This window comes from Telmatherina bonti (assembly GCF_933228915.1).
Source record: "Telmatherina bonti genome assembly, chromosome: 9".
NCBI classification, from domain to species: domain Eukaryota; kingdom Metazoa; phylum Chordata; class Actinopteri; order Atheriniformes; family Telmatherinidae; genus Telmatherina; species Telmatherina bonti.
The window spans coordinates 25,598,944-25,611,524 of record NC_136627.1 but is presented as its reverse complement, the minus strand read 5'-3'; the positions used below and the strand labels follow the sequence as shown (position 1 = coordinate 25,611,524).

General features: G+C 39.4%; 1 protein-coding gene across 6 annotated transcripts in view; it reads right to left on the bottom strand.

Moving 5' to 3' along the window:
• LOC306760845 (muscleblind-like protein 1) overlaps positions 1 to 12,581 on the bottom strand; it is a 69,157-nt gene that overhangs the window by 4,549 nt on the left and 52,027 nt on the right. For 5 of the 6 annotated variants that reach the window (XM_079246856.1, XM_079246854.1, XM_079246855.1 and 2 more), the window contains 5 exons: positions 9,927 to 10,148; positions 6,894 to 7,133; positions 3,319 to 3,469; positions 1,369 to 1,460; positions 1,086 to 1,159 (listed from right to left, as the gene is read on the bottom strand). In XM_079246856.1, the coding sequence (XP_079102982.1) occupies positions 1,103 to 1,159; positions 1,369 to 1,460; positions 3,319 to 3,469; positions 6,894 to 7,133; positions 9,927 to 10,148 (762 nt within the window). In that variant the 3' untranslated portion in view covers positions 1,086 to 1,102. The remainder of the gene's footprint in view (positions 1 to 1,085; positions 1,160 to 1,368; positions 1,461 to 3,318; positions 3,470 to 6,893; positions 7,134 to 9,926; positions 10,149 to 12,581) is intronic. The other variant, XM_079246857.1, reaches the window with a different exon arrangement.

Here is a 12,581-nt window from a genome sequence, read left to right as displayed (position 1 = left end):
GTGTCCTAAACCATCACAGTGATTCCAAGATGTTTATTATTGACACTGTAGGGACGACACATAGTGGCCTATGTGGTATATAGTGTTAAACATAAGAAGTATTCATGAGTGAATGTGAACTGGTGAATATTTTGTAGAGTCTTCTGCTCTTACTCAACTGCTGCACTCTTCTCAGGAACACTGTTTTCTGAATTTTCATTTGTGCGTCCATGATGGTGATGGTCACTACAATTCTAGGCATCAGACCCACCCAGCATTAAGTGTTAATGTTTTGCATCCATAAAAATGCTTCCTCAAACACTAACACACCACACTTCCACTTCTTCATCTCTTCTACTTGTACGTGTACTTTTTTTTTTCCCATGCCGAAACAATCCAACTAACATGCCAAAACAGTGCTGGTCAGCCGACTCAGGTCGGCTGACCAGCACTTCTGTACCTGTTTTTAAATCACGTCTTAAAACCCACCTGTTTTCATTGGCTTTTAACACCACCTGATATGTTGACATTATTAATCTGACTGTTTTTATCACGATTCTACCAGTTTTAGATATTTTATATGTTTTTGCACTCTGTATTTGTATTATGATCATTATCTCTGTTTTATTCTGTACAGCACTTTGGTCGACTGTGGTTGTGTTAAAAGAGCTATATAAATAAAGTTGCAGTTGCAGTTGCAGTAAAACATACAACTTCCTGCAAAGAGACAACTCCTTGATGTCAATGGTTATGGTTAAAAAAATTACATTAATTTATTTTAAAATTAGAATCTAAACAAATAACTTTTAGGAAAATGTTTTAACTTAGGCCCATGTCCGTCTTTGTTTGTAGGCCTCATGCTAAGCTCATAAGCTTGTTCATATGTGAGGGGTAATAATTCACTCAGTTAACTTCCAGATAGCAGATCTAGAAGTTCTTTAAAAGGAAACTGCCTTAATAAACAATATGATAACAAATTTAAATAATAGCAACAGGTTGTTAAAACTTTGCCTAATGATTGTTTTATGCTTTTTGGTAAAATATTGTAAGCGTGGTAAGTAAGTATGGTAAGTGTGTGAAATGCTGGAAAAGAGTGCAGTACATACTGTTCTGACTGAGACTCCTACATCTGGGTCACATACTTGTGACTAGTCAGATGGTCTGCAGATATTATTGGAATCTGATCAAGAGGGGAAAAGAGAAATAGAGAGGGGTGGTTTATAATCACAGATAGAACAACCAACAAAGATCAGAGATAAACCTGCCGTGCAATTCATGCAGTTCTTTGATTCGGAGGCATGTCAAAATAATCCGATTTAACAGAAACAGAAAAGTCTAAGCTGACACCAGAGGTGAAAGCGAGTGAGAGGAGGCAGTAGAGGGGCAAACCTGATTTGCTGTTGCTGTTGCAAAGGGAACACTTGTGGCAGATGTGGTGGCTGCAGACACAGTGGCTGGAGAAGCACCGTGCATCATGGGTACTTGAGGGAAAGATCACACAGGCAGTTGAATCAGAGCAGATTTAAAGCCCTTTGTCTTTTACACTTCACTTTCTTGCCTGCGTATAGAATGCTGATAAACATGAGAGTTGTTGCTGTTGTTGCAGCTACAGTACTTTTATTAATTTGAGTAGAACAATAGCAAAATAAAATGCACTATTTAGAATCCATTATAGCTTATCAGTGACTTGAAAGACAGTCAGATGGGAATATGTTCTTGCATGGCACGTGTAGACTCACCTACTAACATTACAAAAAAATCAATAAATAAATAAATAAGGCAAAAATAACCTTGCCACAATGATGATTACCTCTGCCATTTTCTATGTTACTAATAGTTATTCCTCATGTTTATGTGGCATTTATAACCAGACAGTAAAATGAGGTGCTCAAGGGGTTAGAGAGCCTGGGATGGAGACATAATGAAGGAGGGGATTTTAAACTGCAACAAGCATTAGGTGACAGACAAACCTGTGGCAGAGCGAAAAGGGAAGCATTCCATTTTCTCACACATTTTGTGCAGACTACATTAAAACACATAGGTTCTGGATGAACTTGCACGAATTCAAAACTAAGATTTGCAAATCACATTTCACTTGATACAGAGAGATTATAAATGTGCCACTTTAAGATGCAAAGCCTAACTTTGAAAAATGGAAAATGTGCTCACTTTATGTGGTGAGTTGAATGAGATATGAGAAACTACAATGGATTCAAAGATAATCAATAAGGAAAGCTGGCACCTACCAACACTTGTTGCAGGTGTCATGCACAATATCGAGCCTGCCCATCATGCATTGCAACAAGGAGTGGAGTGAATAGGGGGAGAAGAAATCAAGATGAGTGTTTTAGAGTCAGACAATACTTTAATTTGATTTGAACAGTGTTCTGAAAATATTTGCCTCTTTTTTTAGTATTTGCTTCAACTGATATTTCATATTATCAGCAATTACTTATGTAATAGTAAAGCCCAGAGAGGAAACACCTATAAATAAATAAATAAATGATAATAATTGCTGATCAGGCAAAGTTTGTTATTCAGTTGCTCCATTGGATTTAAATGGCAAAATAGCAATAGGTCAATTTCCCCATCAGCAGTGCAGCAGCTGTTTGCGGTGTAAAACATTCTGATGACCTCCTTTTTGCAGCTCTGAAGTATGTTGTCGTGACCTGACAGTCCAGTGGTGTGAGACATATGAGGATCTGAGTATCTGAATATCTCACAGTAGGGGATCGATGGCAGGCTATTCTTAGGCTATCAGATGAGATTATAGAGCCGAGTGTAAGATGACTGTGCAGGTCCCAAAGAAGAGCAGTTTAAACAAGCTGTGCTTGTGAGAGAGTTTGCATAACATATGTGCATATTCCCACACACCAGAAGGACAAGGTTCACTCTGTATTTCAAAGACACTTTTATATTAATTACATGTTTTAAAATTGCATCATCTGTTTATGTTTATTTAGTTCACGGTGTTACATAGTGTTTGGTTCCCCGGCTTATCGGCTGGGTGGGGCTCGACAGGGTTACCACATTATTATCATCACGTTTTTTATTCATAGAAATTTAATATTACATATCTGCTAAATGCAAAATAGCATTAACTTTAGATAATCTTTGAGAAAACGCCGATTTTGGTTATCCTCTTACTTCTGCCACCAATCCATGCTGTATGTGCGATACAAGTGCAATTAAATCCATGCAAATTGTGTTCAAAACTGAAACATTCAGCACATTCTTTTTTGAAGCCACAACACAATCCGGGAGTGAGAAACATGTGATTTTACAGCCAGCACTGGCATAACAACCACAAACACGGATTAAAGAATACCAATGCCTTACCTGATGGTATGAAGGCGGCCTGCTGCTGAAACTGCATGTTGGCCAGGGCCTGTTGGTACTGGAATACGCCAGCATTGAACATAGTGGTGGCACCGTTGGCTTTTTCAAGTGCAGGTCTCTTTGGTAAAGGAGGCAAGACAGGAGGGAGCCCCTGATGAGGGGGCAACACCAAAATAAAGGATGGAAGTGAGGAAATCAAAGGACAGTGGTCGTGACATTCAGGACAGAGAGAAGAAAGATTTCCATTAGAAGATAAAGTTGCTTTTCAACACAGCTATTACAAATAACAGCAAGTCAGGGGTGGATTACATTACTGCTGCCAGAGTAAGGGAGGAATGTGGTGCTAGCTGACTAATTGTGTCCTCATCTAGCTATGGATGGCAAAAACAGTCCTCAGCACATTGTCATGAACCTTATTACATGATTTTGATTTATAGCTATGCTACAAACAAAACTTATCTTACAGGGTAAAGGATAACTACGTCTTTCTGGGAATGGGTTTTTAGTGACAGTGACGACACAAGACCTTGTAGCTTCTTATTGTTGGACCACCAACAGAAATGATAGTTAGGAAAAGCTGCCTGTGACAGCGGTAAACTATAAGCCATGTTAACTCTTCAAGATTTACTCGTGCAAAATGGAAAGGGGCAAAATCATGCAAAGACTTTCATATGGTACGTTATAAGAAGCTAAAGTATTGCCCAATAATATATTTGAAGATTCACTGGAGGTGATGAGCTGATACTGAAATCTGTTCACTTTTGAGTTCTTTTGCAGTTTAGTGTCTCTGAGGTTTTAATTCAGATTTGTCTTGGAAGATTTGTCAATCTTCATTTTGCTACTAAAGGTTATCAGGTCATCTTCTCTCAGTGTTTCTTCATTTATGTTAAAAAAAACAACAACTATTCATTACAGGTATATCTATCACACCACAACTACATGCCAAGCAAAAAGGTGAAAGGTCATAGTACCAGGTCAAAGGCTGCGTCGAGGGGTCGCTTCAGTGATTTGACAGCCGACTGAGTCTTAATTAGCAGGCAGCGAGCACATGATGGCAATGGGCCAATGGGGTTCAAGCGCAATAACATAAACCAGCAAGCGGAGGTGCATCATGGGGACAGCAGTGCAGTGTGGGTTGGTGAGAACAGAAAAAAAACCCAACAAACAAACAAACAAAAAAACAAACAAACAAATAAAAAAAACAAACAAAAAAAAAACAAATCATTGGAATGCAATATACACCATTTACAAGACCAGGGCATGCACATAGGGTTACTTAAAAGAGTTATGGCTTCAATGCCATTTACTGGTTTCAGGAAAATTCTGTTTTATGAGTTATAATTTTAGCTCAAGTTGTGTTCTGGTCCAGAAAGGAGGATTAACTATTCATCCACATTTGTTCAATTTAGTTGATGAGTAATAAAATGAAAGTTAAGTCCCACTGCCACCTCATCCACCAATCAGCTAGAAAATATCCTCTTGCCTTGAAAATTTCTTGACAGATGACAAAACACATTTTTCCCCATTTAATGAATGAGGATAAATAAATATGAGAATGTGGTTGCAGTCCTGACCTCACCTACATCCCCACCTGCCAGCAGCTGACACTGACATCCCTTATGACTAGCCCTAATTTAGCTACTAGCCACTCAGCTCCACATGTTGGAACCAGAGTGACTCCCAAGAAATAGACTGGACATGTTTGTTTACACCTGGAGGTATAAAAGTGTTCATGTATTCACTTTTCCTTTTTTTTTTTTTTTTTTAACTCTACCAACAATCTGGGAACTCAGAGCACCAGAAGCTAAGACCTGACAGGCTAGGTCTGGGAGCTAACAAAGAGGTCATTGGACAATTTTTTTTTCGAAGAACCAGAAGCTTGTGGGTTGTAAACATGACACAATGTGAACACATTAGCAGTCCGATCCATCAGCTTACATACAAACTTGGCAAGTTTCTTAAATATGTTGAGTTAATCTGGAATTCCCATATAAGCAGCAAAATAACCTGCAGTTTTTTCAGGACTTACTGGAGCTTCTGGATAAATAAGTTGTTTTTCTTTTCTTTTCTTTTTTTTTATTTCACTTCAGCAATTTGGATTGTTTTTCTTTTCAACATACAGTCCCCCTAACGTCTTCCAAATGCTTTTGCACACCACTATAACCAGTCTAGCTGCTGCTCTAGACACTACTTTTGCACAGCCTGCTGTGACAGGGTGAATAATCTTCTCTGATCAAAATGCTATGGTGGCATTTTTACTTAATCGGCTTAATTTTAATGGATAAGCTTCTGGGTGCAACATGTGTTTTGTTTTTAAATAAAAGTCAACACTGTGCTATGAGCCCCAGCTTCCTGTGTCAATAAGTATAAATTAAAAAATAACTCAATTAAAAATTATGAACTGATTGATATCCAACTGTTATGTTATTTTATTTTGGCAAATATCTGCATCTTCCGATATATACACAAAGTTTACTTGTAAAAGCTCATTCAGAGTAAATCTGTTACTTTATTATATATTGATCACTACTATGCATTTTAATGATGTATAATCTAATTAGATGAGTTAATTAGTGATGACAGTTTATGTTTTAGAGAGCTAAAGATATATAGAGGATATACACTGACATTACTGTTCAAGTTTGAAGGCAGGCCTAATTTTATGAGGCTTAATTTGACTTTATTGAATAACCAGAATGTGAAGGCTTCACTGAATTTAAAATAATCCTCCTTTCTGGATTATTTGCTGCATGTCATATAAAGTACTTGGCAGAGCAAAACCTTATTTTATCCCCTGAGAGAGTTATCACTGCATTGCAGAAACACAATTAAACTGAACAGGGGTCTCTAGACTTGTCTTTCTCAGCAAAAAATTAGCAAAGAGAAGCTACTGACTGTGAACAGCAAAATATACAACTAACAAAGCAGCAAAACAAGAGCGAGCAGGAAGGGGAGCAGAAGGCTCAGTCACATAGTAGCACCATCACTCCAGCCTGCTGCTAATAAAGCACACACCGACTCAGTATTTTTGTATTATGTAGTGAGTCAGAGCTGAAGAGTGCAGGGACGATGGAGACTTGATTGTGTGGGGGAGAGTGTGCTGGCTCAAACCAGTCTGTCGATACAAAACTACATACATAAGAGGGTTTTTTTTTGTATATATTGTGCTCCAGTCCCACCTTGCTTCCATTGTTAAACTAAAATGCTCCTTATGATTTCATGCAACTAATCAAGTCTGATTTGTTTTGGATTGACTATCTAAACCAGAGGTGTCCAGCTCCGGTCCTCGAGGGCCAGAATCCTGCAGGTTTTCTATGTATCCCTGCTCAGACACACCTGATTCAAATTAATTAGTAGTAGAGCTTAATCAGTTGTGCACGTCATTGGCTGTTTGATCCATTTAGTGGAAGCTAGATGTGTTGGAACAGGAATACATGGGAAACCTGCAGGACAGCGGCCCTCGAGGACCGACTTTGGACACCCCTGAATAAACTGTGTTTTAAGGTTGTATTTTTTTTAAAACATCCATTGACTTGAGTGTTTCCTAGTGGTATAATCTGAGGCTAGATACCTACCATGGCTGCAGCAGCTGCAGCCTGGTTGACTTGGTGTTGGGCAGCTTTGATTTTGGCCTGCAGGTGGGCCGGAGGGTGAAAGTACTTGCACTTCTCCCTCGAGCAGCGGCCCTTTATGTAGTCCATGCACACAGTGACTGTGTTGTCGTTGGTGTCAATCATAGTGCTATCTGCCGGGTGGGCAAATCGACAGTCGTTCTCTCCACGTGTGCAGTTACCTCGCTGGTACTCCCGGCATACCTGAGTCACAAACACAACAAGAAGGACTGGATTATAAACCCAACGATGCATGAACATGTATATAAATCTGACCCAGACACGCGTCATGCAGGTACTGTTCACTTTCCTTCACATTTGATAAAGTCCTCAATCTGCTCAGTCATTTCAGAACTTGAAAATCACGGCACCAGACAAAACCAACCAATCATAATGGTGGGCTTTGGCATTATTGTTGATTGATAAGCAGCTTTTTCACAGCTTCATCAATCACACATCATGCAGTCATATTCAAATGAGATGTGTTGTTGCTGTCCTTCCTGGCATGAGCAGAGGGGGGCAGCACGTGCATGAGCAGTAGGGAGCTGAGGGGGGAACCAGTTGTCTCAGTATGAAAGTTAAGGCTAATGGGAGACATGAGAGTGGTCACCCTCAAGCGAGACTGTTGATGACGTAACCATCAGTTCATCAGTTATATTTGATAAAACAGACACACATGCATTCATACACTGGAGGAGTGTGTATAAATAATGAAGTCATTTTTTTTCCTCCAAAGAAAAAGCATGGAAAAATATTAATTTTGACACTAAACAAACCAAGCAATCACGTAGGCTCTCTGTTTGAACACTAACTGAATCACACCAAAAAGGCTTCTTGATGACATTTTATTTCATGGTATTTATTGATCTATCAGTTATGGATCACTAGTCTCTCTTTCTTTATGCTAGAAGGATCTGATCTGCAGAGCAGCAGTTGCCAGACAAAAGTTCACCAGCACCGTTATCTACAAACTAACCCTGCTCTACATCCTGTAATGACATCCTATCAGCTCCTATCACCGATCAGACGGATGGATTATGGGATCATCTCTCTCAGTTTACTGTTTCTCTGTGCATATTTCCACCACTCTAATACATTCACCTACAAATATATGTGCACACACATGTTTATTTCCAATCATTGCAATCATTACTACAACAGCCAGTGGTATTGCTTTTTTTCCTTTAATTTTAAGAGAGAGGGATTGCCTTGTTGTCAGGCAGATGTTGCTGAAGCTGGGGAGGGAGGGATGGGGAACAGAAGATGTAAGCATTTGATGAATAAAGAGAAAGGAACTGACAGCTGGGACTGAGCAGACAAAGGTGAGTGTGGCTGCCACTGACAAAAATAAAAAAAAAAGAAAGAAGAGCAAGTGAAAACCTGGATAAAAGCAATTATATACTGAGAGCAGCAGTTGTGGACCTGCTAGCTCTTCTAAATAGCTGAAGCTAAATATAGTTAAAATAAAATAAAATAAAATAAAATAAAATAAAATAAAATAAAAATTTTGTTACCATGGTAACTTTCCCTCTGGGACATTTAGATCACCACAGTAGCAAGTAAGCAACATCTGATTAAAGACATGTTGGGATGTTGCAATTTCCTGAAGGGCCATATAGAGAGAGATTCAGAGATTGCAGAAAAACACAGTTGTGAAACAGCCTGCAGGATTGTCTAAAATAGGAATTTCTTTCAGACTCAAGGAAACAGCCTGCAACATACTGCTTGGTATGTGTGTGTGTCCACAGAATTCCAGCTATGTGTTTTCTGAAGACACTCAAGGAACTAAACTAAAATATCCCTGTACATATATATATATATATATATATATATATATATATATATATATATATATATATATATATGTATATTTGCACCTTTTCCCAGAAGCCAATTTCAGTCTTCGATCTAAATAAAGACATGCATCTTCCCCTGCTAAACAGCTTTCTAATTATAATTATCTTAAACCATCACATTTTTCATGAAACTCAATCACTGCTACCTCTTTTGTTTTTGCTCTCTGTGTCTCCACTTGTTCCAACCTTCCACTGATGACCACAACATTGATTTCCAATCTCCTGCTCCATCCCTCCTTCCCGTCATTGACCTGTGCCCTCATGCTTCAGGTTGTCCACTCCTTCTCTGCATCTGGTGACTTACTTGGCCTCACCCCCCATTAATTACCCCTCAACCAAACATTACAACTTAAATATAACCTTCCTAACGTTCTCACACGCCTTCTGCCTACCTCCAACGATTTCCCCATTATTCTTCTGCAAGTGTTTCCCAGGTGGAACTACATAATGAATGAGATTGACTTACTGTCCAATTAAGGTTTATCTGAGTGCAGTGAGGAGGGAGGGGGCGAAGAGGTGGACGAGGACAACTCATCAGGTCTCAGATGACTAATTGCTTTCATAGAAGAAGTAAAGATTTTTTTGAAAATGACAAATTTGTACAGAACAACTAAAGCCAGTTCCAAACAATGTTATCTCCTGCCTGCTGATCTCAGTGACAGGGAAGATGTTTGAGGAGAGATTTCTCTCATTAACGTACCTTTATCTAGGCTTATGTCTTGATAATAACTATATCATGGTAAAAGGATGTAGTTACTGGAACAGAAACTGTTTACCAGATTCATAATTAAAGTCTACACACGGAAACTGTTGAGGCAAGACTTTCCAACCCGTAGCTTTAATATTCAAACAGGCGCAGCCCGCATTTCAAAGCCTGCTCTGTTTGAGTAACTGTGAAAAAAAAAAAAAAAAAAAAAAAAAAAAAAAATCTTGCCGGGTGGAGCTTTTACAAGAGCTTTGTTAATCTTTTTTCTAATCTGTGACTGGTTTGAAAACTGACTAAATAATTATGCAAATCCCTTCATCTGTGTGATCAGTCGTGTGTTGGTTTTTGTTTTTATGTTCTTTTCTTTTATGTGGCGATATTTTCTCCCCTTTATCCCTGTATCGCTGCATTTAAACGTGTGTGTGTGTGTCTCACCTCCAGTCTGTCTGTCCTCATGAGTTTCTGTGCAGCGGCAGCAGCAGCAGCAGCAGGTACGGGGACGCTGGGGTTGCTGGTGACCAGTACAGGCGCACTGGGCAAGATGTCAGCAGGCATCAGACCGGGCGACATGGGGCCAAGGTAGGGGTTAAACGCAGCTGCCGCTGCTACAGCGGCATTGGCATTGGTTGCAAGGCTGGGCGTGACTGAAAACATGGGCTGCAGGGCAGATAAAGAACAAAACATGGTGGAAATACAGCAAAATAAAGTTTCACAAAGTCCCCATATATGCACACATACGTATGAGCACACACACAGACACACACAATAAGCTTAGTACTTGACACAAATGATTGCACATTGAGAAATAGGAGATGTATGCTTTGTTTAGCATAGCAACGAAGAAACTGCAGCCATGGCTGCAAAAAAGAAAGAGAATTAACAACCTTACATGTATGGAATATAAATATATGTTTTTTTATGCCAGCTTGGCTTATATTTGCACCAACATCTAGCGGAGGCTTGGAGTGTGTGGCGTCACCTACTGTCTTTGATCACTCAGAATAATTTACTTCATACAGCAGAGATCACACAGATAGCAGCAATAATGATGAGGACGTCAAGCTGTGAGTGCATGTGAGGTGGGAGGGAGGCTGTACTGTCTATATGCGTCTTCCCAGAGTCTCACAGAGAAAACATCCTCCTTACATCTCCCCCTGCAATTTTCTAAGAGAGAGAGAAGAGTTTGCAAGCTGACATGGCACGCTGCAAGTTTTTCCTGCACGTTCCTGACCTCAGCCCCAGTCTGAGGATTGTCTCTTGAGTTCCTGCCAAGAGGACACAGTGTGTAATAGAGCAGCAGCAGCCAGAGCTGGACAGCTACATTCTTCCACAAATCTCCTCACTGCTCCTGGATGACTCAGAAAATAAGTAATGATGTTCCGAACTTCCTAATTCCTCTGGTTCTTTGCCCAGGAATGTCTGAAGAATTATGCCTATCACAAAGTGCTCTAGAAAAATAAATGTACTCAGATATCAGTCTGAAATATTCGGAGCTCAAGGTTGAGATGAGAGAGACATGATGTCATTAAAGACACACACAGTGTGTCACAAGGTTGTAACAATGCAGTGATGTCATGCAGCAAAGATTTTCTGACCTTGCTTGTGGCCTTTTTTGGAAATTACAGATTCTTTCTGCAGCATAACTTTGCAACAGTGAGTTGTGTTGTTATCAGTTTTTGCAGTAGCGGTGTGCATTTTTCCCTTCTAAAATAACTCTAGATTCATATGTAGACACAAATGGTATGATATGAGTCAGGGGACTCATATCATTCCTTTACCTGCTTAATCCAAATAGGTCATTAAGAGGCTGTAGCCAATCCCAGTTCCCCCTAAGCAAGGATAGATTATTTCCTTGTCTACCAAAGGGCCAACACACTGAAAAGAATTAAATAAATAACCACCCACAGTCACACTAAGTCCTGGGGTCAATTTAAAACCACAGGTTAACCTTACATGCATATTTTTAGATTGTGGAAGGAAGCACAAGAAATCAGAGAGGGACTGTACGTTTTTAAAACAGAAGGACTTTGTGGGATTTAATGGATTAATTCAGATGTTAATCATCTCCTCTCAAAAAAAAAAAAAAAAAAAAAAAAATCAATTTCTATACCTTTGTTTTTTATTTTTAAATAGTTTTTGTTTGACTTTGTTTTTTACTTTGATAGGTGCCTCTGGCAAAATGTGTTTTGGTGAAATACAGTCTAGTTGGTGACTTCAGATCAAATCAAAGGATTAAAATCCTCTCACTCTCAACATTTCTTCCTCCAAAGGGACAATGATTTCCAGATTAAATTGATCCATTGTAATCCACATCAGCATTGCTTTTCGAGCATGTTTCGTTTCTTCCTCACAAGCAGCGACTCTGAGTGTTTATGTGGATTTCACCACTTGATCTGAGTGGAGACATGTAGAATGTGTCAGTCTTTTCTGCTTTTTAAATGACGTGGAAACCTCTTTCAGACTTAGTGCAAATTGACTGACTTAAACTTAGGTTTGAGGATTTTGTTCTTGGTGAATGAGTTGAATTAAGCCAGCTCTCTCTCTAAACACCATTTGTGGTTTTGACAGTATCATTAACTGCTATTTTTGCTGCAGCCTTAGCACCAAACAATTACACCAAATTTCCATTTGTGACAGTTTTTGGTCATTGATGGTGAATCGGGAAATGAATTAGTGACACAGCATCGCAGACTATATGTGCTGTATGCTGATTCTGATTCTAATAAAAAGTATCAGGAGCATCATCACTCTCAGGCAGACGTAATGGACCCTCATTACCTCACCCTCTGTGCAGTTCCATGCATGAAATGAAAGCCCTCTTTTTGACACACACACTGTGGGAGGAGGGACAGATGTGGGAGAGGAGCGGATAAAATGTGGTGGAGATAATGATGGAAGTAGGAAACTATGGTGCACACACACAAACACAAGTGAAGGGGTGGAGGAAGGAGGTATAATTCCTGGAAAGGCTTGCACCTTGTTTTTGTTCCCTTTACACACAACATGCTTTTTTTTAAACCATTCTTTGTAGGGCAGGTGGAAAGGTCTGCTGTTGTCTCATTGCCTTCACTTTACCTGCCTGCTTTTACT